This window comes from Saccopteryx bilineata, chromosome 1 (genome assembly GCF_036850765.1).
Source record: "Saccopteryx bilineata isolate mSacBil1 chromosome 1, mSacBil1_pri_phased_curated, whole genome shotgun sequence".
NCBI lineage: Eukaryota > Metazoa > Chordata > Mammalia > Chiroptera > Emballonuridae > Saccopteryx > Saccopteryx bilineata.
This window is the reverse complement of record NC_089490.1, coordinates 311,491,003-311,517,892: the sequence shown is the minus strand read 5'-3', so window position 1 is coordinate 311,517,892 and position 26,890 is coordinate 311,491,003. Positions and strand designations below refer to the sequence as shown.

The 26,890-nt window shown below is 42.1% G+C and overlaps 2 protein-coding genes across 6 annotated transcripts in view; both read right to left on the bottom strand.

The window, feature by feature from the left end:
- Nucleotides 1-26,890, bottom strand: part of LOC136315591 (protein O-glucosyltransferase 3) — a 112,342-nt gene that overhangs the window by 68,287 nt on the left and 17,165 nt on the right. The window contains exon 1 of one of the 5 annotated variants that reach the window (XM_066247316.1): nt 23,452-23,743. The exons of the other annotated variants lie outside the window; for them this stretch is intronic. The gene's annotated coding sequence lies outside the window, so the exon portion shown is untranslated. Of the gene's footprint in view, nt 1-23,451; nt 23,744-26,890 lie in introns of those variants that run through there. 5 annotated transcript variants of the gene reach the window in all.
- Nucleotides 18,051-18,513, bottom strand: LOC136315652 (large ribosomal subunit protein P2). The gene has a single exon (XM_066247389.1). The coding sequence runs from the start codon at nt 18,433-18,435 to the stop codon at nt 18,088-18,090; it is 348 nt and encodes a 115-aa protein (XP_066103486.1). The 5' UTR covers nt 18,436-18,513; the 3' UTR covers nt 18,051-18,087.

Below are 26,890 nucleotides of genomic sequence, written 5' to 3'. Positions count from 1 at the left end.
AAAGAATTTTTTTTCAAAATGCTTCTCAAAAATGGTTGTAGCAATATTACTCGTGCCAGCAATGTACAAAACTGCCATTAGGCATCCTTGGAAGACTGGTGTTATTATTTTGAATATTTTTATTTTCTGAATTTAATACTTTCAAGGTACCATGTTTATAATTGTGGATGGCTATTTTTCTTTAAAAATCTTTTGTGTCCCTGGCCGGTTGGCTCAGTGGTAGGGTGTTTGCCTGATGTGTGGAAGTCCTGGGTTCAATTCTCAATCAGGGTTCACAGGAGAAGCGACCATCTGCTTCTCTACTCCTTACTCTCCCCCTTCTTTCTCTCTCTCTTCTCCCACAGCCATGGCTTGAATGGTTCAAGCCAGTTGGCCCCAGGTGCAAAGGATGGCTCCATGGCCTCACCTCAGCCGCTGAAATAGCTTGGCTGAGCAATGGAGCATTGTCCCCTAGTGGGCTTGCTGGGTGGATCCCGGTTGGGGCACATGCGGGAGTCTGTCTCTGCTTCCCTGACTCTCAATAATAAAATAAATAAATATTTTTTTGTTTTATTTTCTTTGCTTGATAAAAAATGCTACATTTCTTTGACAAGTAGTGAGGTTTGAACACTTCTTTTTCACGTTTGTGTTTTGGCAGATATACATTTTATCAATTTATGAATCAATGCCTCAGAGTTTTTCACTGGAATAAGGGATGTTTAATAAAAACATAAACTCATTGCTCTTCCAGGTTTCTGACTTTTATCCTGATTAAATTTGAATGTTGAGCCATAGAAACCTCATTCTGACTAGGGCTAAAGTAGGTAAAACATAACGATTTGTAGCTGTGTATATACTAATATTTGAGTCATGAAAACAATGAGAAATGAAATGCAGACAGTAGTTACATGCAGATACTTGAAAGGGCAGGAATTTGAAGAAATTCAGCAGCATTTAAAGAAGAAATACAGTGGCACCTTGAGATACAAATTTAATTCGTTCTGTAACCAAGCTCATAAGTCAATCAACTCGTATATCAAACTGCCGATACTGGACCCATGCGCCAATGCACCAACTAGCGGCAGCTTCCCGAATCATGACTCATATCTTGGAATTTCGCTCGGATCGCGAACAAAAACACGGATCGAGTCGCAGCTCGTATCTTAAAAAAATTCATATGTTGGTCTGTTCGTATCTCAAGGTACCACTGTATTTCAAAGATGATCCTGGGAATGGTTGTCAGGAGAGGGTTGAACCTGTACAGTCAGAAAATTCAAGGGTAAGTTATTGTGTTTATCTATTACCAATGAAGCAAATAAATAATTCAAAGTAAGGGTAACCCAGAAAGGGAAACTAAGAATGACATAAGACTCTAAACTCTCTGTGTATTTATTTATTTACTTTTTAATTTTTCCGAAGTTAGAAGCAGGGAGGCAGTCAGACAGACTCCCACATGTGCCCGACCAGGATCCACCCGGTATGCCCACCATGGGGTGATGCTCTGCCCATCTGGGGCCTTGCTTTGTTGCAGCTGGAGACATACTAGCACCTGAGACAGAGGCCATGGAGCCATCCTCAGTGCCCGGTCCAACTTGGTTCCAATGGAGCCTTGGCTGCGGGAGGGGAAGAGAGAGATAGAGATGAAGGAGAGGGGGAGGGGTGGAGAAGCAGATGGGCGCTTCTGCTGTGTGTCCTGATTGGGCATTGAATCCACGACTTCCACACGCCAAGCCAATGTTCTACTGCTGAGCCAACCAGCCAGGGCCTAAACTCTCTGTGTATTTATAACTCAACTCCTTACTCTTAACACATTCAAGAATCCTATGGCTATCAAATAGTCAGTACATTTATAATGGTTAAATGAGCTTCTTGTTCTAAAAGGATCATAATTATAAAACCAGTGGTTTAGACTCATTTATTTAAGTAAAATATCAAATTAGTTCAACACTAGCAAAAAAAAAAAAAAAAGAAATTTGAACATAAAGTAAGGTGCTCTGATATGTGAAACTTAAGACAGTATTTCTAGACTTAAAAAAATATTTTTTTTTCAAATGAAAGGAGGGGAGATAGAGAGACAGACTCCCACATGTGCCCTGACGGGGATCTACCCAGCAACCCCCATCTGGGCCGACACTCGAACCAATCAAGACACTGGCTGTGAGAGGGGAATAGACAGAGAAGGGAGAGGCAAGGGGAGAGAAGCAGATGGTTGCTTCTCATGTGTGCCCTGACGAGGAATTAAACCCAGGACAACTGCATGCTGGCCGATGCTCTATCCACTGAACCAACCAGCCAGGGCAAGAAGACAGTATTTTAAAATCTCAACGGCCTTACTTTGACAGAGATAACATTTGCTTGCAAGTGGAAATCAACCAAGTTCATTGCCAGCCTGCATGGGACTTTCCCTCCATATACTCAGCCTGCCATTTAGAGCAGACAACCCACTTCATGCCAGTGAGAAGAAGCTCAGGGTTACAAATGACATACACAGAGATAAACTACAAGCGCACAACTTATTTGCTTCATTAGTCCAGCTTAACTCACTATTATCATGAGGGACTGTTGTCTACACTTGCAATTTGTTCTACCCCCAGGCTGGTTCACTTGACTAAGTGAAATCAAGTCTTTTCTTGCTGGGCCGTATCACCTCAGCCTTCTGCTCCAAGTCGAAATGCTCTTCACTCACAGGGATCTGCACTGCCCTTCGTGGCCTTGGATTCCACTGTAGCATCTCCGCAATGAGTCGGCCCTCTGAGGTTCCTCCTCCTGAGTTAAATTAATGTTTCCTTTATTTTCCATCCTTGAGTGAAGAATCAAATCCCCACCCTCTTCTTCATTTTCCCCAGATGTGCCCTTGCTGACCTTTGCTACTCATTTTTCTTCACCTTTTTTCTGAGCAGGTATTTGTCCTCATCTGTATTTCCATGATGAATTAATTGTGTACTCCTCATTTAGAATGTGCTCTGTAAATGATAGTTGTCCCTTTTAATGCTGTTGGCCAAGGCCAACAGGTTCCCATTGAATTCGGGGAGACGGTGGAGAAACTGCGGACTCGGAAAGCACCGGGCCATACCCGTTTATTGGAGGCTTGCAAAGACAGGTGAGCGAATAAACAACAAAAGGGAAAGAGCTAATAAACAAAGGAACATCTGCTATTCACAGTAACGTCAAGGGAGCAAGGAAATCCTCACCTCACGGTGGTGGGGAGAGAGATCTGGGAGGATTGCCACCCAGGGAAAAGCACCCGCAGCCTTACACAGACCACACAGAGGTGGCGCTCCACGCACCCACGCACCAGTCAGGCAAAGAGCTTGCCGCAGGTAAACTCGCGAGCAAGCCTAACACAGCTGTTTCCCCCACATCCTTATATCTCCATTCTTTGGCCTTACTTGTCCACTTTCTGTGAATCAAATCCTAGCCCATTCTTGAGTTGCCATCAGCTAGTAGAGAGAGCACTAGGTGAGGGTCAGGTGCTAGCTGGATGATCAGGGCAAACACTGAACTTTCTCAGCTTTATTTTCCTTGTATGTTAAAGAGGGTAAGAGGAAGTGGTACACTGTTTAAAAAGCAGGCCTCCACAATTATTCTCATCTCTACAGGTCCACTCTTCCTCCACGTGACTTTGTCACTTCCTCTCCCCCTTGAACCTGGGCTGGCCTTGTGCTCGGCTAGAACAGCTGAAAGCGACAAAGTGAAACCTGAGGCCTCGGCCTCAAGAGATCTTGCAGCTTCTGCTCTCTCCCAGTTGGAATCCTGATGATGCTGTATAAAGAAGCCCAGACTAGCTTCCCTGGAGCACAAGACCACGTTCAGAGAGAGGCCCAGTGGGCCATGTCGCCAAATTCCAGCCAGGTGAGTGAAGCCACCTCAGACCAGTGGAGCCAAATGAGTGATTGTAGGTGAGACCAGGAGGAGACCAGGTGAGACCAGCTGAGCCCAACCCAAATGACTGTCCCACAAAACTGCGAGCTTTAAGCTTTGGAATGGTTTGTTATGCACAATTTAGAAACACGGACAAAGATGAGATTATCTTGAAGATGTCTTCTAGTCTAAAATATTTTATCAAAAGGCTCATCATTCCTACTTTAAGTTTAAATCATTGAGAAATCTTATAAAACTGAAGAGGGCCTTAAAGCATCCATCTCCCTCTTCAGGTGAAATAACAATAACAAATAACAACAGCAGGTGCTCTATATGGTGCTTTTATTATCTCCAAGGACTTGCAGACTTTACTGCTAACCCTCGCAACACTGGCGAGGTACCGACGCCCTCCTCCTTCACAGAGATGACACTGGCTCCACAGGCAGGCTGGATTTGTTGAGCTGGGATGGGAATCACACTTCAGATCTGAAGCCCATGCTCTCCTAATCGTCTATCCCGTTGCCTCTGGGTATCATTAACCCCATTAATAAGCGATGAAATTGATGTCAGCTTAAAGTTACTTTTGCCAATTAAAAGGGTGGTGGTGATAATTCAAAAATGATTGACAAAATTTAAAAGCAAACAAATCCCTGAAGCCACAAACTGGGAATTATAACCTCCCTTTCCTTGTCAGAAAAATCTCAAATCTTTCTCAAAATAGTTCCCTTTCCTAGCGCCTCTTGCCAAGGGCATCAATTCTCCTTTTTGATGCTTTCACAGCCCTGTTAGTCTCATCACTCACAGTTTTCCTTCACGTTTCTTACTTCCCTGGCCTCTGTACACATACTGTTCTTTCACAGCTGCTCTTCCTGCGCCTGACCCATCTGATTATACCTTGTTCTGGCTTCTGGTCCCTGTCAACCCTCTACTCTTGGTTTCAAGGATCTTTTGCCAAATACTCTCCAAATCCCCTACCCCATGCTGGTTTTCTAGGTTCAGTCATCAGTAAACCCTAGCACAAGTTGTTCAATTGCCCTGAACCCTGTAAAAGTGGGTTTGTTGTTTGACTTACAAGAGATCACAGCGGCCTTTTAAAGTTTTCCTCCTACGTAGGAATTCAAACACATTTTTGTTTCGTGTTGCCCAGCAACCACAACACACAGAAAGCACGAATGGAGTCCGTGGGGCGGGAACTGTATCCTGAGTCTGCTTAAACATTGGGTTAATGCCACAGTGGAAACTGGGTCAGTCTGTCCATGGAAGGACCTTTTCAAAACCCCAAAACCCCAAGAAAACACAGGAAAGTGTTGCTCCTTTGTTTTTCTGCTCCAGAAAGGTGACACTGCCAGGTACAAATTTCTCACGGCTCATCCTCTGGAAAGCTTCAGGACAACTATTGTGAGTTCTTGACCAGGGAGAGGTGGAGTGAAGAAAGCGAAATCCCTGGTCAGAGGCCGCCCCAGCAGCTTCACAATCCAGGGCCTGGCTCCTCTCCCCATTGATCTTCTAACAAGATTGTTTTTTGAGAGCTTTCCCCCTGACATCAGTACCTGTTCTTTGGTTCAGCTGACAGCCAAAACTCAGGGAAGGGCCGGGATTAGAAAAAGCTAGCAGGTTTCCAGGGGAGGCGGGGGTGGTGTGTGTGTGTGTGTGTGTGTGTGTGGAGGTGGGGGCGGTTGTGTACTTTTGAGAGTAGTAAAGTTAAACCATAGAAGGAAGTCTGAGAGAAGGGAAGCTCCGGTAAAGAAAAGTGATACATTAAAGTAAGCAAAAGCAACAAATCTTTAGAACTCAAAGAGTAGCAGAAAATAATGGCACAGTATGAATGCAAAGCTGGATAATAGAGCCCATTTAAACCCCTTGAGTGCTGTGATGGAAACTGCCCAATCTAGAATAAAAGACAGTCTTTTCTATATATTTTAAATCGAGAATTGTAACCTTCCTGGGTATTTATTCTCACATGACACACAGTCACAACAGAAGGAAAAAAAATAAATTGTCTAAGTAGCACTAATAATGTATAATTCACATACTACTACCATATTTCCCCATGTATAAGATGCACTGTTTTTCAAAATATTTGGGGTCTAAAACTGAGTGCGTCTTATACAGTGATTGTGACATTTCAAATGACATAGATGGAATTGAGGACGAGGCAATATATGAAGACAGTGAGTCGTCATGAGACACCGATGAGGACAAGCTAATGGATGAGAGTTTTGACAGTGATGAGGAGTTGTATGAATTTTATGATGAATAAAACTTGAGTTCAATAACTTTATGTAATACATTTTTTTCCTCAAATTTTGGGCCCCCAAATTAAGGTGTGTCTTATACATGGGAGCATGTTATACATGGGGAAATACGGTAGTTCAGGTCACAGCTAGTAATGTCTTACCAATTAATCACCCTAAAGAAGGTGCTGTGGGAAGACTAGCTGTCAGTCCGCTCCAAGGGAAAATGCAGAGTTCTTCATATAGCTGTCAGGGCTTTTCTGTCTCCCTAGTTTTATTTTATCTTTTAAAAAGCTATTTATTCCTTTTACTTAAACCACCTGGGTAAGCACCCAGTGTCACTTCTGTACTTACCAAATTATATTGAATTACTTGTCATGTCCCTGTCTGAGCCTCTGTGTTTTAGCCTGAAGAGGTTCAATCTTTCACACTGTTCTCAGGTGTCAATTGTCTTTTCACTCCCTTTGCCTGTTGCTTTTCTCTGGATCCGTCACGTAATTAAGAAGAAACAACTAGAAGAGGATTTCTGATTCCGGATTCAAACTGATGTCCGTTTATGGAAGATGCAGACACTATGCTGTGTGATATTTAGTACCTTCGTGGTGCTGCTGACTGTATGGGAACCTTGCGCACTGTAACTGCACTCTGCTCCCTGGGGAGGAAATAGGGCCTATAATGAAATGTGAAGCATGTGTTTTGTGATAGCCACCATGCTGGGTGCTTCCACACAGGTTATCTCATTTAGTCACTGCAGGTGCCCAGTGAGGTAGATAGTATTATTCTCATTTTATAGTGACAAGAATAGAAACCATGAAAGTTAAAAAAAAGAAAAGAAAAAAAAGAAAGGCGCCTGTGGTAATAAAGTGGTGAATGAAAGAGCTAGTCTTCTACCCAGCTTCAGACCCCACTGGCCAGAGTGATAACATGTGTTGTATGAGTACAGTGTTATTTCTTGGAGCCTGAATTACTCAACACTTGCCTGTCTCTGCACTTTTTTCATTCTGGTTATCTTGCCACTAGACTGTCAGCTCACTAAGCAGAGTACCAGACTGTCTGGACACACAGCAAGCAATGACTAAATATTTGTTAAATAAGCCAACAAAAAAATACAAGGAATTAAAAACTAGAGATTTTAGCCTTTGCTTCCTACTTATTCTTCTTTATATGACAGTCAGACATCTTGCACTGAAATTTATAAGGCAAGAGTTTATGCAAATTGACAGCATTATTTAAAATAGCCAAGACATGGAGGCAACTCAAGTGTCCATCAACAGGCAAGTGGATAAAAAAGCTGTGATAGACAACGAAATATTACTTGGCCATAAAAAAGAATGCAATCTTACCATTTGCAACAGCATGGATGGATCTAGAGGGTATTATAATAAGTGAAATAAGTCAGAGAGAGAAAAATACCATACGATTTCACTTATATGTGGAATCTAAAGGACAAAACAGAAACAGATTCACAGATACAGAGAACACACTGATGTCTCCAGAGGGCAGTGGGTTGGGAGCTGGGTGAAAAAGGTGAAGGGATTAAGACGTACAAATTGTCAGTTACAAAATAGTCATGAGGATGCGAAGTACAGCATAGGGTAGGGGTAGAGAACCTATGGCTCGCGAGTGAGATGTGGCTCTTTTGATGGCTGCATCTGGCTCACAGACAAATCTTTAATAAAAAAAATATTAACGTTAAAAATATAAAACATTCTCATGTATTACAATCCATTCATTTCCTACTGCTCATGTTCATGGTTGTGGGTGGCTGGAGCCAATCACAGCTGTCCTCTGGGACAACACCAAATTTTTATTGGATAATGCGTAAGGTACACGAGTCGTTGTGAGGTCAGGAAGTGAACTTCCCTCCTTTTAATCAAGTAGTCAGCTAGCTAATTGCTGACACCCTTTTGACGAAGAAGATGGCTAAAAGAAAAAAAGATGAAGAGTATCGTACTTTTCAGCAGGAATGGACAGAGGAAATGCCTTTGTGGAGAGAGCAGGTTCTGCAGTATGTCTAATATGTAATGATAAAATTGCATCAATGATTTGGTCAAATATAAAGCGGCACTTCGACACACGCCATACTACATTTGCATTGAAATATCCAGCAGGGGACAGCAGGAAGAAAGCATGTCAAGAGCTACTGTGCAGAGTGCAACCTAGTCAGCAGCAACTCCGTGTTTAGACCCAACAAGGTGACTGGAATTCGGCTAGCTTTGCTGGTGCTTTAGCAATTGTGAGAAATGGAAAGCCATTCACAGATGGGGAGTATGCCAAAGCATTCATGATTGATGTTGACAATGAACTTTTTGACGACTTTTCAGATAAAGACAAGATAATCAAACAAATAAAAGACATGCCTCTGTCGGCAAGAACTGTACATGATCGTTTCATCATGATGGCAAATAAAATTGAGGCCACACAAGTGAAGGACACAAATGCAGCACCATTATTTTCTCTCTCTCTGGATGAGTCAACAGACGTAAGCCATTCATCCCAGTTCAGCGTGATTGCAAGGTATGCTGTCGGTGACACACTACGTGAGAAAAGTCTTGCTGTTTTGCCTATGAAAGAGACAACAAGAAGGGAGGATTTATTCAAGTCTTTCACTCAATTCACTCAAGAAAAAAATCTACCGATGAATAAACTTATTTCGGTGTGTACTGATGGTGCTCTGTGCATGGTGGGGAAAAACAGGATTCGTAGTGCTTCTTCGTGAACATGAAAAGAGACCCATCCTAAGTTTTCACTGCATCCTACATCAGGAGGCGCTTTGTGCTCAGATGTGTGGCGAGCAGCTTGGTGAGGTGATGTCGCTGGTCATTCAGGTGGTCAACTTTATTGTTGCCTGAGCTTTAAATGATCGCCAGTTTAAAACACTGCTGGATGAAGTTGAGAATAATTATCCTGGTCTGCTTCTGCACAGCAATGTGCGTTGGTTGTCAAGAGGGAAGGTGCTCAGCCGTTTTGCGGCTTGTCTAAGCAAAATCCGGACTTTTCTTGAAATGAAAAACATCAAGCATCTGAGTTAGCTAACACTGAGTGGCTCCTGAAGTTCTACTATCTCGTGGACATGACTGAACATCTGAACCGGCTCAATGTGAAAATGCAGGGAATTGGAAATACAATCTTATCCCTTCAACAAGCAGTGTTTGCATTTGAAAACAACTCTTCATCACTGACATTAAAACAGGTCGTTTAGTACACTTTGAAAAACCGGGAGAGTTTAAAGATGCATGCACAGCAAGTGACCCTGCTAAACATCTTAATCTCCAGCAGCTAGCAGGCTTCACATCTAATCTGCAGTCATTCAAAGTGCGCTTTGGAGAATTTTGTGAGCGCACTTGTCTTTTTAAGTTCATCACCCATCCACACGAGTGTGCAGTGGGCAGCGCTGACCTGAGTTACATCCCCAGTGTCTCCATCAGAGATTTTGAGCTACAAGCTGCTGACCTGAAGGCCTCAGACATGTGGGTGAATAAGTTCAAGTCACTGAATGAAGATTTGGAAATACTTGCACGACAGCAAGCAGAGTTGGCGAGCAAATACAAGTGGGGAGAAATGAAAAAACTTCAACCCGCAGATCAGCTGATTGTCAAAACTTGGAATGTGCTTCCCGTCACATACCACACACTGCAGTGTGTGAGTATTGCTGTACTGACAATGTTTGGCTCTACGTATGCATGTGAGCAGTCTTTCTCACATCTAAAGAACATTAAGACCAACCTACAATCACGTTTAACGGATGGAAGTCTCAACACCTGCATGAAGTTTAACCTCACCATGTATCAACCAGACTACAAAGCCATCAACAAAACCATGCAGCACCAGAAGTCATATTAATGCTAAGAAGTACTTTATTCATCATTAGTTAGCAACAGCATAACAACGTTATTAAAAAGAATTCAGAGACTTATTGTACTTATGTGTTAGTCTTACATAAAATGCACACATTTACTTGTATTTAGTGTTAAACATATTGTATGGCTCTCACGGAATTACATTTTAAAATATGTGGCATTCATGGCTCTCTCAGCCAAAAAGATTCCCGACCCCTAGCATAGGGAATATATCAATAATATTGTAATAATTGTGCATGGTGCCAGGTGGGTACTTGAAATATCACGGGAATCACTTCATGAATTATATGACTGTCTAACCATGATGTTGTACAACTGAAACTAATACAGAATTATATTACAAGTAAACTATAATTGAAAAATAAAAGATGTAACAGTGAAGAAAAGGAGTTAGTGCAAATTGGGTGTTAGGGTTCTACAAGTGTAGGAAAGCTGGTTGTAGCTGCAGAATTGGACATAAATGCCTGATAAGGCTGTAACCAGCACAACTGCATGGAAGATTGCAGTCAGTTCAGTTCTGATGTATAGATAAGGTGAATGATCTCAATATCCTGGATTTGTCATTATAGAATATATTTTGCATATTTATATATTTTTTTATGTTATATATGTCATTTCATATCATATATCATTCATGGCTTCTTTTCTTTTCTTTTTTTTTTTTTTTTTTTTTTTTTTTGTATTTTTCTGAAGCTGGAAACGGAGAGAAACAGTCAGACAGACTCCCGCATGTGCCCGACCGGGATCCACCCTGCACGCCCACCAGGGGCGATGCTCTGCCCACCAGGGGGCAATGCTCTGCCCCTCCGGGGCGTCGCTCTGTCGCGACCAGAGCCACTCTAGCGCCTGGGGCAGAAGCCAAGGAGCCATCCCCAGCGCCCGGGCCATCTTTGCTCCAATGGAGCCTTGGCTGCGGGAGGGGAAGAGAGAGACAGAGAGGAAGGGGGGGGTGAAGAAGCAAATGGGTGCTTCTCCTATGTGCCCTGGCCGGGAATTGAACCCGGGTGCCCCGCACGCCAGGCCGACGCTCTACCGCTGAGCCAACCGGCCCAGGGCCCATGGCTTCTTTTCTAAGATGACTATATCCCAAATGCTGACCATGCCCTCCGTATGGCTAGTTACGTAGAATTAGGTAACCAGACAGAACTGGACATGTGTATATACCTAGTGCATCTCTCCTCCATTTTTATGAATAAGAAAGCAGAGCCTGTTTTCTCCTTGTATTCAGGTAATTTAATGTTAATATCATGTCCCACCAGGAAAAGCAGATGGAAAGGGGTTCAGTACAGGAGGAGCATAGGTAATGCCACAAGTAAGTGATACCCCACAGGTTCATTCCAGGTCCAGGCAGAAAGGTCCAAAGACTACACTGCCTCCACTGTGTCAAGATCCATAATTGTATATTCAAATTAATTCACCCTCTGTATCACAGAAACTTGAAGATGTTAGAAAACTAACTCAAATTCCACACTTTAGAAGTAGTTTTAACTTTAAGGAACTTTATGTTGCAATATGAGACTCCAACTCACACACACTGACCAAATATGTAAGCCAGGAGGAAAGAAAAATAGTTCTCACATAGCTATTCAGTCTTTGCTTCAGGTCTGAGAATCCTGAGCAAATGCCCCGGGGTTTCCTAAATGCCAGCATCATGACTGTGTGGCCCCTAGGCTCCCGTCAAGGATCACGGAGATTCAGAATGTCCATAGTTTGCAAATCATTATCCACTGCAGGATCACTAAATGGGTCAAAGAAAGTTTGATATGGACATCAGTTAAAGCTCACTGGTTTTGATTAAAGCTTGTAGTATATCTTCAAAAAGAGTTAACTCATAGTAACCCTTATCCAAATGGTTGCTGCCTTTTCCAAGTCCTCTTGAGCACACTTGTCTCACAGTGATTGGCTTGGCTTTAAACGGCTTTTTCCCTCTTCTACTGGCAAACTACCACTCCACCTCATCAGAAATCACTGCAGAATCACACATCAAAGGGCTTAACCTTGAACACTTCCCCATGGATCCCTGTACTAAACGCTGTCATTAGAATTATTACTTTGATGATCAGTTATTCCAAACACATGTGGTGTTTTCATATAGTATCATCTCATCTAGAAGTGTTTAAGTTTTGTCTTTACATGTAGTTAACATTTATCCAAACATACTCCTAAAAACACTCCTAAAATGATTCTATGACAAAATCCGTAACTGAGGTGAAATGATGAAATGCTAGCAGTACAAATGCATGTGTTCTCTCCTAGTTCTTTAACTTATTTATGGAATCTTAATATTTGGGTAAAAGTTATTTTTCTGGTAATATTGTTATATGTTATATATAATTTATTAAATTATTTACTTTCTTGTTAACTTTCAGATTTTAGTATCTAAATTCTTCTTTCTCAATAACAATTGTGATGATTGTTCACAATGTATTAAATGCTTTATCATAGATCTCAATGGGTGTTTGGACAAAAGGCCTAGATGAAGGTCCATTCATAATAAAAATGATAATATAACATTGGAGGCTATTATGTACTTTAAAAGAATAAGTTTCAGTGCATCAGAAAGAAGTGTAGAATAATTGTAGTTAATCTGTAAACAATCAAGCCATTTCTCAAAAATAAAAAGAAATGTCAGTATAATGAAGTAGTAATGTCAGGTGCATTTTACAGAAGAAAAATGGAAATGAAAAGAACTACTTGGTAGAGGTATTTGGGTGTGGCTTATTCTTTATTAACAATGACCTTTCATTTTAAAATTCATCATCTGTGTAGCTTTGAGTCACTTTGGCCTTGTTTGCAAAAAGGTTTGTTTTCTTATTTATTTATAAATGTTATTTTTCAATTACAGTTTACATTTAATATCATTCATTAGTTTCACATGTACAGCATAATGGTAAAAGAATCATGTACTTTACAGAGTGGTTCTCCTGAATTTCAAGTACCCACAAGGCTCCATTCATAGTTATAATATTATTGACTATATTCCCTGTGCTGTAATTTAAAACTCCCATGACTATTCTGTAACTATGAATTTGTACTTCTTAATCCCTTTACCTTTCATTTTCTTTCAGGTAGGATAAAGTAATACATGACAAAGAAAAAGAAATCTGGATATATGATTCCTCCATTGTTTTGTCTTGTTTGAATTTATCCTGGCATCTCTATTCTGTTTACTGATATGCCAAAATAGAACTCAGGCCACAGAAATAATGAATTAAGTATAGTGGTAGATCTGTCTGAGAGATATGGACCACTTTTCTGGCATACAGGAAATCCATGACATGCTGGGAGTCTGTGATACTTACAGCAAAGTGATCATGAGCAGTTGGCATGCTTTGGGTTATGTGATCCAAAATATTTTGCATTCCTGGCCCTAATCAACTGAACCAGGGGTTCGTGCTTAAATTCAAAACTAATCATGAGCAAAAATACTGCCCCGTTGATGTGCTCTACTTTGAAGAGTGATTAACACCTTAATCATATCCTTTTTGGGGGCATATCTTAAAATCAGGATGACAAGTAAGAGAAACTAAAGAAGCTCAGAGATGCACAGCAAGAACTACAATGAGTAGAAGCCATGGCACAACAGTCATGAAGAGGCAGAAGCCATGAGGCAGAGAGGGAAAGGAGAAAATCAGCCTGATCTGTGGAGGCGCAGTGGATAAAGCATGGGTCTGAAATGCTGAGGTCTCCAGTTCAAAGCCCCGGGCTTGCCTGGTGGTCAGGGCACATACAAGAAGCAATTCTTACAAGTTGATTTTCCAATCCTCCCTTCCTGTCTTTCTCTATTTTTTTCCTCTCTCTAAAATCAATAAATAAAATCTTTTTAAAATGCTAGCAATTGGAGGAGAAGGAAGAGGAGGAGGAGAAGGAAGAAGAGGAGGAAGAGAAGGAGGAAGAGGAGGAGGAGGAGGAGGAGGAGGAGGAGGAGGAGGAGGAGGAGAAGAAGAAGAAGAAGAAGAAAAAGAGCAGCTGTGGCAATGGAAGCTAACAGGGAGCAGCATAACTGAGTAGCTGAACCACAAGTCTGGCTGATTACCAGCCTGGTTGACCAGAATGCTGCTGTACTCTGCCCAACCTTCCAGTTCCCTAGGCTTGGCTGTGCAGGGTGAGGCTGTTTCCTTTGTTTCCTTCCTCCCCATTATAGACTTACAGTGAAGTGAAACCCAGCACTGAGGTAAACTAGTGTATATTCCTCATTACCTGAAAGAGCATAACTAAGAGATCCAGCCATAACAATGTGTAGATGTCTGCTCACTAGGGACAAGAAATTTCAAATGTCAACAAAACTGACTTTGATATTATTATAACATTTTAAGTTGTTTTTTCGCATTATGAAAATAAAATTGCACTCATACAGATGATTTGGAAAACACAGAAAAAGCTTAAAGAAAATAAAAGACACCCATACTCCTCTGTTGGAATGAAAACCACAAAATGGGACAAAATGGCATCATTTGTGCTACGGCCCATGACACCAAATCTAGACTTAACTTCTGACCTAACTGCAGTTTTGACCTTCACCAGTAATGTAATCTTGATGAACCAGTCTGGAATTTTCTGGTCAACACCAATGAGGTCATTTGTCAGTCACAATGGCCTCTCCATCCCCCCAACCTGTATGGGAGAGCCCGTGCCATACATACCGCCCCACCCGCGCCAAGCGTCCTGGTGTAAAAACAATCTTTTCTTTTGTTTCTAACTCCCCTGCCACATTAAAAAAATACCTTTCTATAAAAATCTTCCATTTTGTAAAACCCTTCAGAGCATTCTTCTAGTTGTGAAGTGAGCTGCTACCCTATTCATGAATCTTTAATAAAGTCAATTAGATCTTCCAGCTTAGTTGAATTTTATTGTTGAACACCCTGCAACCAGAGATACTGCGTATGTCCACCCAGCATTTAAAAGCAAGGTAACAGTATGTTACCCAGACTGTCTCAGTTTTAGCTGAGGCATAAAAAGCAAGAGATTCCACATGTCCAAGAGAATTGTGAGAGACCTATTAGGAGAACTTGCTTGGTAGGATTTATAAAAAGTAAACAAACAAACAAAACAAACAAAAATTCCCTAAAGACCCCCAAAACAAATAAACAAAACCCAAAGCCTTTCCCCTATGTTTTTTTCTAGTTTTACGGTTTCTATTCTTCTGTTTAAGACTTTAACCCATTTTAGGTTGATTTTTGTGTATGGTTTAAGATAAGGGCTCAATTTCATTTTTTGCATATGGATATTCAATTTTCCTAATACTCATGTTGAAGAGACTATATTTTCTCCATTGTGTTAAAAGATCAGTTGGCATGTGTGCATGGATTTTTTTTTCTGGGCTCTCTACTCTGTTCCATTAGTCTACATATCTATCTTTACCATACTGTTTTAATTACAGCAGCTTTGTAATATATTTTGATATTAGGAAGTGTGATGTGATTTCAGGAGTATGACAACAAAAACAAAAATAGGCAAGTGGGACTATATCAAACTAAAAAGCTCTGCACATAAAAAACAACAACTAATAAGGTGAAAAGGCAACCTGTGGAGTAGGAGAAAGTATATGCAAACTATATCTCTGATAAAAGGTTCACTTCTTAAATATGCAAGGAGCCCTGACTAGATAGCTCTGTTGGTTAGAACATCATCCCAATATAACAAGGTTGTGGGTTCGATCCCTGGTCAGGGCACATACAGTAATAGATTCATGTTTCTGTCTCTCTCCCCTCCTCTCCCTCTAAAATCAATAAATATATTTTATAAAAAAATAAAATATAGAAGAAAATTCTGCAACTCAAACCAACACTACAATGACATATCACGTCACATCCTTTAAGATAACTATTACTAAAAAATAAAAAAAAGACAACAAGTGCTGGCAAAAAATGAAAACAAAATGGCATAGTTACCATGAAAAAGAGTATAAGGGTTCCTCAAAAAATTAAAAATAGCTACAATATGTTCCAACAATTCCACTTTGGGAATGTATTTAAAGATAAAACAAAACCACTAGGTTTAGGAGATGTCTGCACTCTCGTGTTCATAGCAGCATTGTTAACAATGGTGAAGACGTAGAAGCAATCCATCAATAGATGGGTGGATAAATAAAATATGGTGTATGCTTATAACGGAATATAATTCAGCCTTTCCAAAGAAGGAAATCCTGTTGCCTTTTTTTTTTTGTCTTTATGTTTTTCTATTTAAATTCTTTTATTTTTATTGAATCCAGAGAAAGGAAGAGGGGTAAGGGGGAGACAGAAGCATCAATCTGTTTCTGTATGTGCCCCGGCCAAGGACCAAACCAGCCACCTCTGTATCGCAGGACAATGCCCCAGCCAAACGAGCCTGAAAATCTGTTAAGAGGGTAGATCTCGTGTTAAGTGTTGTTAGAAAAAAAAATATGCCAAACCCTTTTGTTAGGGTTACAAGTCCTCTTATCCACAGTAAGTCAGAAGAGTAGAGACAGTGGGAGTCTTTCTTTAGAGAGAGGCTTCGACAGTACTGCCAGAAAAGCTTAATATGCGTCCCTCGTAGTTTTAGGGAAAGGCTGACTGTTGTCTGACTCTCGCCCAGGAAGTTTAAGTTTGAGTAACCAGGGCCAGCCAGCCCAGAGTGAAAGGAGTAAAGGGAGCCTGAAGAGAGACTGCTCAGCTGGCAATCGGTGCTCATTCCCAGAGCTTCTCAGGCAGAAAAGCTGAATGTGTTTCTTGTGGACAAGATGTGGGTCACAGAAGAGGCTGAGGAGTGTGGGCTTTTCTCAGCTCACATTCGTGAGAGCTGGCTCGAGAGGTGAAGAGATCTAAGAGGGTGTGGGCAAACCACTGGACTCCTAGGGACATGGAGGGTTTGGCAGAGAGCAGGGGAGGGCATGTCATCAGGTGGAGAGAGCTGCAGGAGAACAGAGCCTGGCCATGGGGACATCTCTGAAAACCCTACAGGAGCACAGAGTGTGAAGTCATTTGACAGCCGCCGCAGTCAAGCCAGAGCTTTTCAGCATACATCCCTTCATCACACCCAAACTTGTACCTCTCCCCATCTACCCTGCACTTTAACTCTGGAATGGTCGAAGCCATCATCAAAGGGGTGAAGAGGCAGAGGCTTACCGGGAAAAGGAAGATAGCACCCCCTCACTGGTACAGGCACCTCACCCCAGTTTGAGGGGAAATGGCTGCCACTCTGAATGGAGTTGGAATTCATCTGATGGGACAATATGATTTTTGCACTAAATTGGGACTGTGTTTTATGTCTTCAAGTGACCAAAGGACTTTTATTACATAAGAGTGAGCAGAAAAGTCATGGAACTGCCCATGTTTAATTCAGTAGCATTTAAAGCAAAATTGAAGATACCTTATGATAATATTATTGTCATATTATACTATATGCAATTATATTATTATCATATTATATGAATCCTGCTTGTTCATAATGACAGTTATACATGTTTGCATTTTAAAATGTTTTTTGTTTTTGTTTGTTTGTTTGGGGTTTTTTTTGTATTTTTCTGAAGCTGGAAACGGGGAGAGACAGTCAGACAGACTCCCGCATACACCGGACCGGGATCCACCCTGCACGCCCACCAGGGGCGATGCTCTGCCCACCAGGGGGCGATGCTCTGCCCCTCCTGGGCGTAGCTCTGTCGCAACCAGAGCCACTCCAGCGCCTGGGGCAGAGGCCAAGGAGCCATCCCCAGTGCCCAGGCCATCTTTGCTCCAATGGAGCCTCGGCTGCGGGAGGGGAAGAGAGAGACAGAGAGGAAGGAGAGGGGGAGGGGTGGAGAAGCAAATGGGCGCTTCTCCTGTGTGCCCTGGCCAGAAATCGAACCCGGGACTTCCGCACGCCAGGCCGACGCTCTACCACTGAGCCAACCGGCCAGGGCCTTAAAATGTTTTTACACTATAAATACTGCTTTGCAGTCAACGTTGCTCACTAAACATTATATTAAGAATGCTGTGACATCAATGTTCTTTAACCGTTGTATCTTTGTGCCATACTATGTGTACCCACTCCCCTATCATTAGACACATGAGTCATTTCTAAGTTTTTACAGGCATAATGTTGAAGTAAACATACTGCAAACCTAGCATTGTGCACATCTCTGATAAATTTCTTTTCTTTTTTTTTTTTTTTTAAGAGATACATAAAAAGGGTTTTATTTGCAGGGGAACGGGACTCTAATCGAACAAGCCAAATCCCATGTCATCATCTGACTCCTCTGACTCCTCCTTCTTCTCATCTTTCTTCTCCTCTGCTGCAGCTGGGGCAGAGCCAGCAGCAGGAGCTGCAGACCCCGGGGCAGCGGAGACGGCCACAGCCCCGCCAGCAGGAACGCTGGCCAGCTTGCCAATACCCTGGGCGATAACATCTTCGATGTTTTTTCCGTTCAGCTCACTGATGACCTTGTTGAGCCGGTCGTCGTCCGCCTCGATGCCCACGCTGTCCAGGATCTTCTTGATGTCCTTGGCGCTGGGGGAGGCATTGCCCCCGAGGACGGCCAGCAGGTAGGAGGCGACGTAGCGCATCTCGGCAGTGGCGGCGAGGAGGCCTGGCGCGTGCGACCTCGGCGGCGTCAGACAGGGAAAGCTCTGATAAATTTCTTTACATTTCTTTGAAGTAGAATTGCCAGGCCAAAGGATGAACATGTTTTAATGACTTATGAAATACATTGCCAAATTTCTCTGGAGAAAGGTTATGTCAAGTTTTTCTCCCACTATCAGATTCTATATGAGGGCCAATTTCCCCATGTCCTTGCCAGTGTTAGTTATTACTGTTCTAATTAATCTTTGTTAATCTAATATGTAATGAACAAAAAAAAATGGTTTTTTATTTTAATTTTTAAAATTCTTTGATTATTAGAGAGGTTAAACATTATTTCATGTTTTTTAAATGTGTCTTTTTAATGACTTTATTCGCTTAACATCTTTGCTTATTATTTTAACCCAGGTGTCATTGAATCATTTCTTTGAAGCTCAAGGCAAGAGGCCAAAAGGATAGCAGAGTTGCCAGCTGTTAGTATTGGCTTAAAGAGTAAGCTCATAGACAGGTCCGTATATCACTAAGCAGAGGCTCAGGCTGGCTCCTACAACACGCCACAGAGCTGTGCTGAATGTTGTCTTCAATGCACCTAATTTTCTTGGTTGTTTGCCTCCTATTGCTCTTGCCTCTGTTTGGGTTGCAATGCTAAGTACAAAGAGAGGTATAATGTGACCGAACAAACAGATACTATTGTTCTGGACACTCTCTAATACTCTTCATCTTTTCCAGCCAATTGTCCCAAACTAGCATAGTTGCATAAAATCACTGTCTGAGCTTATGTGAGGGTGCTGGGCTGGACGGTGGGAATGATCAGATGTTGAGTTCTAATCTGTTTGTTACTTGGGCTGATCGAATGACATCTGTGTGTTCCATTTTCTTCATCTGAAAAACTCAATTCTTCATAACCAGACTCCATGCTTTCTATCTGGGCTTGTTTCCCATTGTTCTCATTTAAACGCTAGGTACCGACTGTTCTATACTCTGCCATGATCTCTGGGTTGCTTTCCAAGTTTCTCTTCTGCTTACAAAGGTCTTCCTCACACAATCTTTGTCCCATGGTCTAACTCAGTGCTGGCACTTAGCTAAAAGAGTAAAAAATGTTTATTGACTAAAAAAAAAATGAATTCAGTTAAACTATAATGAACATTTAAATTTGTAAGAACAATTTGAAGATACTAACAAATTTAAAATGTAACAGCAGGAAAAGACATACAAAATAGCTACAATGTAATACAGGACAAGATAAATCATTAAAGAAGAAGGTTTCTCTACTCCCAACACTTCTGATACCAACTACCTGGAGTTAGTGCAGACCCCACAGGTTAAGGCTCATCCTACAAGACTGCCCCCACTTCCGACACCAATCTCAAGTCCTGGCCTTCAGTACTTCTGATCGACCAACTATCAATTGGGGGTTTCCACAAACCCCTCTTCAGCTTTAATAATTTGCTAGAACAGTTCACAGATCCTGGCAAAATAATGTAAAGTTTACCTATTATTACAAATTTATTATTAAGGCTATTTTAAAGGATACAAATGAAGAGCCAGATGAAGAGATATATAGGAAAAGGTCCAGAAGAGTCCTGTGCACAGGAGCTCTGTCCCCATGAAATTTGGGGTATGCCACCCTCCTGACACATAGACACATTCTTGTTCACTAACTTAGAAGCTCTCTGAACTTTGTTGTTGAAGGTTTTTATGGAGGATTCATTATGTAGGTAAGACTGATTAAAGCACTGGCCACAGTTAAGTCAATCTTCTGCCCTTTCCTCCCTGGAGGTTAGGGGGTGGGTTTAAAAGTTCCAACCCTCTGATCACAGTGTTGGTTCCTCTGGCAACCAACCACCATTCTCCTAGACTCCCCCCATTAGCACAATTTCAGGTGTGGTTGAAAGGGGCTTATTATGAAGAGAGATATTCTTCTCACCCTTATCACTCAGAAAATTTCAGGAGTTTAAGAAGCTCTGTGCCAGGAATGGGGACAAAGAGCAAATACATATATATCATTATATCACAATCATATAATAGAAAACCAAGTCTCTTTCTTTGGAATTATAAAGGATAAGATGAATACTGGCTAAGGACTGAAAAAGATGTGTCTAAAAGGACAGGTAGTGTAACTGTAGAACCAGCTCAGAATGGTCCTACCCTGTTTGACAAGATACTGAGTTGCTTTTCAGAGACAACAGACCCAAAGTGCAAGTCATACAGCCAAAGCATGCACAGTGGAGAGATCTTTGACCTCTAGTTGCACCAGTCTTGTACTCCCCCATCCTCTGAACCCCCCACAGAACCAAAGGGTTCAGAAGCCAAGGGTCCTTTGTATAGGAAAATCCAATGTTGATGCCCCTTTACCATAAACAACCAAATTCCAAGGTCTCCCAATTAAAACTTGCCTCACAGCACTTCAGCCTACCTGTTTCCCCTAACCTTAGAGAAAACCCTTAACCTTTCGAGTAGTGAGCTTTTTGTTAACCCTTTGAGTGAGGGCATACACGAACATTTGTAGTCCAGCAAGAAAGGTGGATTTGAGGCACTACTTGGTCTCCCATCTTCCTGGTTTGCTCCTTCTCAATCAATAAGCCTTTCCTTACTCCAAAATGACATTCTGAGTTTTAGCCTTTGGAAGTGTCAGGAAAACTGGGTTTGGGAACAGGAGAAGTAGTCTTTATTGAATCTAAGTCCCATTAAGGCAAGGTCGGAATCCATCATTGTTCTTCACTAGTGCTGCTCAGTCCCCAGTGCCTGATTCAATGATTCGGAAAGAAGATACAGGGCGTGTGTCTGGGGATGAGGCGGAAGGCTATCTTAGGCAGAGAGAGTAATTTGAGCAAAGGAAATGGAGAGTGAAGTTGGTTTTGTTTTGAGGGAAGCAAAGTTTGCAAGCCCCAAATATGCCATTTTTGGGGATATTGATTGTTTTAAGCTGGTTATTTTTTGAAAAAAAAAATTATTGATTGGCTTTTAGAGAGAAGAGAGAGAGAGATAGGCAGTGGGGGAAGAGCCTTGTATGTGCCTTGACCGGGCAAGCCCAGAGTTTCTAACCAGCAACCTCAGCATTCCAGGTCGATGCTTTATCCACTGTGCCACCACAGGTCAGAATAAGCTGGTTATTTTTAAGAGATGAAAGACTCAGGAAGAACCTTTGACCTTTACCCTAATTATCTAAAATAATTTAGATAGAGGACCTGCTCTAAGAAGGGAGCTATCATCATATATAACTACAGCTTAATACTAACTAGATGTGATAAGGAAGAACCTAACAAGTCCTCTTTGTGTCCCATTTTTAAAGATGGCCTAGAAAATATTTGTTTACCAAATATTCACTTTTCATTCATGTGAACAGCCTTCTGCCTTTTGAAGACCCAAACCACAACTTCCCAACCTCCCCACCCCCCACTCCTCAGCTCCTTGGCAAATGAACCTCAATTGCCCAACTTGTCCTCTGGTCCCATATTCTTATGTATGTACGTATGTAATAACTTGGTTATTCCCCCCTGTTAATCTGCCTCACGTCAATTTGAAAAACTCAGAAGGGTAGAAGGCAAATTAGTTTTCTTCCTCCACAGTTTGTTCTTTGTGTTGTTTGTTTTAAGTGGTCATAAGAAGTTTTAATTTGCTGGCTGTACATCAAGAGAAACCATCCAAATTTACTCATGGAGGTCAACCACTATCTATTAATATTTTCATTGCCACCCTGTGTCATTGAGCTATGTAAGTAAGAATCCCCCAAAACTCTGACATTCTCCCAATTCCTTGATACACATGGATAGTACTGAGGAAAAAGCTAGAATCCCCCAAAACTCTGACATTCTCCCAATTCCTTGATACACATGGATAGTACTGAGGAAAAAGCTAAATGCTAAGCTTATGTAACTCTTCTGGAGTTTTCCTATGCTCTCATGTGAAGAACAGGGCTTAGAAGGGGAAAGCTAAATATTTCTTTTTGTGGCCTCATGCTTGCCACTCACGCAAACACCAACACATTGGGAGAGTGCTCCCTAATTCAGCAGATTCAACTAAAAACCTGAGAAGTGGGGAAAGGCGCCACATAACCCTTGAACACATAGTTAATTTATATTTTATCATAAGTGTTTTGCCACTTATCCTTTACAGAATAAAGAAGGAGAAAAAAAGAAACAGTTAATTTAAATCTTACTATGTGTAAGGTGTTAAAAATTAGTGGACATGTAATAGAATTTACTGAGCATGAACAGCTCCCCGGGCGGGGGAGGAAAGGAAAACAGGGGTCACGGAATGCTCTAGCAAGCCAGCTGTTACCCACACTAAACAAACACAAACAAATCTTATTTTTTTAAAGACTTTAGTTTTCAGTATTGACATAGATAGCCTTTCTGAATTGAAGACTCACATATTCCAACTGCTAATTAAAGTTCAATAAGCATGTTATGCATGGTTCAGTGGAAGTGTTAACAAGCTAGAATTGCACATCATTTCCCTTTTATCCACCTTTCACTTATCTACATTCAATTACCCGTTTACAGCCTCTTTCTGAAGGATTTATTAATAATTTTAGTGCCTATCCATTTTTTTTTCACTTCAAAACCTGCTGTCTATGCGCTCATTAGGGCACGTAGTCATGTGCAGCCTTATAATAATATTATTTGAATTTCCAGACCCTGTCCACTCAAAGAGATGATCAATTTGAGTTCTATGTTTTGCAATTGTCATAGCAGATTGCATAGCTAATCCTAATAGTAGATCCTCAAAATATTGGTGAAGTATCTCTTATTTTAATAAAACTGAAAATATCGCTAATTGTAATACCCAAAGACCCTGGGACTTATTTATTTAAGTAAATCCCCATCATAAGAAACTTGGAAAGGAGTATCTTTTTCCTTTATCATTATGCCTACTGAAGATAACTTTCTCAGCCTTGCAGCTTTGAACCCAGAGGTGTGTGTTCAATATATTCAAACACATTCTGGAATACCGGGCCAAACGATCTGTCAAGGGCTTCATCAAGGTGCACAGCAGCTTACCTGGTGGGTGCTTGCTAGCACATGGCAGAATGATGGCCTTGCCTCTCTTCTCAGTGACCAGACAGGATTCCAAACCAAGGTCCCATGCCCTAAGCTGGAGGGCAGGGCACACTGAAGACACTCTCTCACTCGCTGAAGGGCAAACACACTTCTGCTGACCGTGGACTGAAGAGGAGGGTGCAGCTTAAAAGTCAGCTTGTGCTATGTTACAGAGGTAAACGGCCATTTGAAATGAGATGTGTTGGGGGGGGGGGGTTTTTGTTTGTTTTTTGTTTAGAAGAGAGGAAAGGGTGTTTCAATGATCAATTGGTCTTAATTATTTTCGCTTAGAGTAAGAGAGAGATAAAGCTCCTGACAGAATTCCAAAACAGAAAGGGAGGAAATGAAACCATCTGCAGTTGCATCTGATTGGCTGGGTACCTGCTGGCTGGCAGGCTGTTCACCTCGGCTTGCCTGGGTGGTGTCCCCGTGGGCCAATCAGTCCCCAGAAGTCCTCTACCAGGCCATCTGGAGCTGGGGAACAAGTTTTAATCTGCCTTGCCAGAATTCTGCTTGAGATCTGTCCACTCCTCACTTCCTCCCAATCCGGGTCACAGGCCTAAAACTTGACCTTAATTGCCAAGAAATAACATTCATCAAAAGATAATATATATATCAAATGTTTGAAAGTTGATAGAATTGATGCCTTTAATACTCAGAAATATTACCTCACTCTGACTCACAAAGTGTAGAGTCCACTTGAATCCACTGATTTCAGTGTAAACAGTAGGTTAAATGCCAAAAGCATCAAAGCCAGAATCTGAGTTCACACAAGGCTCCTTTCTCCCTCCTCCTCCAGCCAATCAGCCACTGAGTCCTGCTGATTGAACTTTCCATGTATTTCTTGAATTGCTCCCCTTCTCTTCATCTCTAGTCAAGGTCCCTAAACATATCTTTCTTCTAATCCAGGCTTAACCCCTTACCCAGAGCCATCCACCTAAGAAGCAAATTTGACCTTGTCACTTTGTTGCTGCTCTAAGCAATTTGTGTGTGTGTGTGTGTGTGTGTGTGTGTGTGTGTGTGTGTTATAACAAAAGGCTTTATTGAGTACAGAGCTCGCATCCCGCCTGGCAAGGTTCCCTGGCCCCGAGGTAAGATGGAGGCCAGGGAAGTTCTGCTCTAAGCATTAAAAAAAACTTTTCCCCATTGATTTTTTTTTTTTTTTTTTCATTTTTCCGAAGCTGGAAATGGGCATGCGCCCGACCAGGATCCACCTGGCACGCCCACCAGGGAGCGATGCTCTGCCCCTCTGGGGCTTCGCTCTGTAGCATCCAGAGCCATTCTAGCGCCTGAGGCAGAGGCCAAGGAGCCATCCCCAGCTCCCGGGCCATCTTTGCTCCGATGGAGCCTCAGCTACCGGAGGGGAAGAGAGAGAGAGGAAGGAGAGGGGGAGGGGTGGAGAAGCAGATGGGCGCTTCTCCTGTGTGCTCTGGCCGGGAATCGCACCCGGGACTCCTGCACGCCAGGCCGACGCTCTACCGCTGAGCCAACTGGCCAGGGCTCCCCATTGATTTTTGAGAGAGAGAGGCAGAGACGGAGGGAGGGAGGAAGAAGCATCAACTCACTGTTCCACCAGTTGTTGCATTTAGTTATGCACTCATTGGCTGCTTCTCATATAGTGCCCTGACCAGGGGTCAGACCTGGGATCTCAGTGGGCTGCCACAATGCTTTATGCACTAAGCCAGTGGTCCCCAACCTTTTTTGGGCCAGTTTAATGTCAGAAAATATTTTCATGGTCCGGCCTTTAGGGTGGTACGGATAAATGTATCACGTGACTGAGACAAGCGTCAAGAGTGAATCTTAGACAGTAACAGAGGGAAACTGGTCATTTTTAAAAAATAAAACATCATTTAGACTTAAATATAAATAAAACAGAAATAATGTAAGTTATTTATTCTTTCTCTGCGGACTGGTACCAAATGGCCCACAGACCGGTACCAGTCCGTGGCCCGGGGGTTGGGGACCACTGCACTAAGCCACCCAGTCAGGGCTGCTCTAAGCATTTCAATGGCTCTGCTTAGCCTCCAGTTTGTATCTAGCTCTCTCTTGTCAGTCACTGCTTCTCATTTTGCAGTCTAGTGATATCCACTGCTCTACATAGTTTTTCACATCTTCGCGCAGTACCTAGTGCTACTCACTCCACTTGGAATGCCCTTCCCATATTTATTTACCCCACACCTCCTTCAAGACTCAGTTCAGGTATTATGGTATCTGGCAAGTCTTCCCTAAGACCTCACATAGGGTTAAATGACCTCTGTATCCCTGTGTGTAACAATCTTATCATCTGCTGCATTTTAGTGAATACACTGTTTTTAAATCCATCTCCGTCACTACATTGAGAAATTGTAGAGAGCCTTTTTATATCTCTGGTCCATAGTAGGATCGCAATATATCTATTAAATAAAGGTTTGTTGCTTAACAAAAATGTTCATGATGTAGAAAAAAAAATCTATCCTGTGGGGCTCTCACTCTAAAGAGGAACACATAGGTATCCAGACCTCTGATTCCCTGAGGCACGGGGAAGAGGGCCCTGGGTGGTGAAAGGGTCCAAAGACAATTGCGTTAATTCTGCGAATGGAGGAACTTGTCACATCCCGCAGCTCCACCGGAAAGAGACAAAATTGCAACACTGCTCCCAACATTTCATTTTGACGGTTGACTGATGACTCCCTGCCTCCCAGGAAGGAAAGCAGATCCAAACCAAAGCAATATCGGGCACCTGGCTTACCTCCTCAAGAGACTCAGGCCCCGAGAGGTGTAGAAGTTTCCTTCCAGCCTGACCTGTGGTGGCGCAGTGGATCAAGTGTCGACCTAGAATGCTGAAGTCGCAGGTTCAAAATACTGGGCTTGCCTGATCAAGGCACATATGGGAGTTGATGCTTCCTGCTCCTCCCTCCTTTCTCTCTCTCTCTCTCTCTCTCTCTCTCTCTCTCTCTGTCTCTCTTCTTTAAAATGAATAAATAAATAAATAAAAATTAAAAAAAAAAAAGAAGTTTCCTTCCATCTTAGGAGCCCACCACCTGGGAGTGCCTAGAAAGTTGCTGTAGGTGAGCTGAGAACAGAAAAGCTTTTCCATTACTTTAATGATAAAAATATAATTCATTGTTTTGGAGCACTGTTTGGAAATTGTGGCATTTACACCACTTGTTAGTTGCTTTTTAAGGCACATGCAAGCTGTTTATAATAAAAAAAAAAAAGACATTTATGGCTCATTGGCTCCCTGGTGTCTCTCTCCCAGAACAAGGTGTTATAAATTGACACAGGGGAAGTGAGAGAGAGCTGGGAAGAAACTGGAGCCAGAGCTCAGTAAAACTGGGTGTGCCAAGTGCTAGACAGAACCAGGGGAGGGTGGGTCCGGTGTGGCTTTGAAGGTGGAGATAGCTGCCCTGGAGGGGGTATG

Excerpts from the sequence above, each read along its gene's own strand:
- LOC136315652 (XM_066247389.1), bottom strand. The coding sequence starts at position 18,435 with ATGCGCTACGTCGCCTCCTACCTGCTGGCCGTCCTCGGGGGCAATGCC.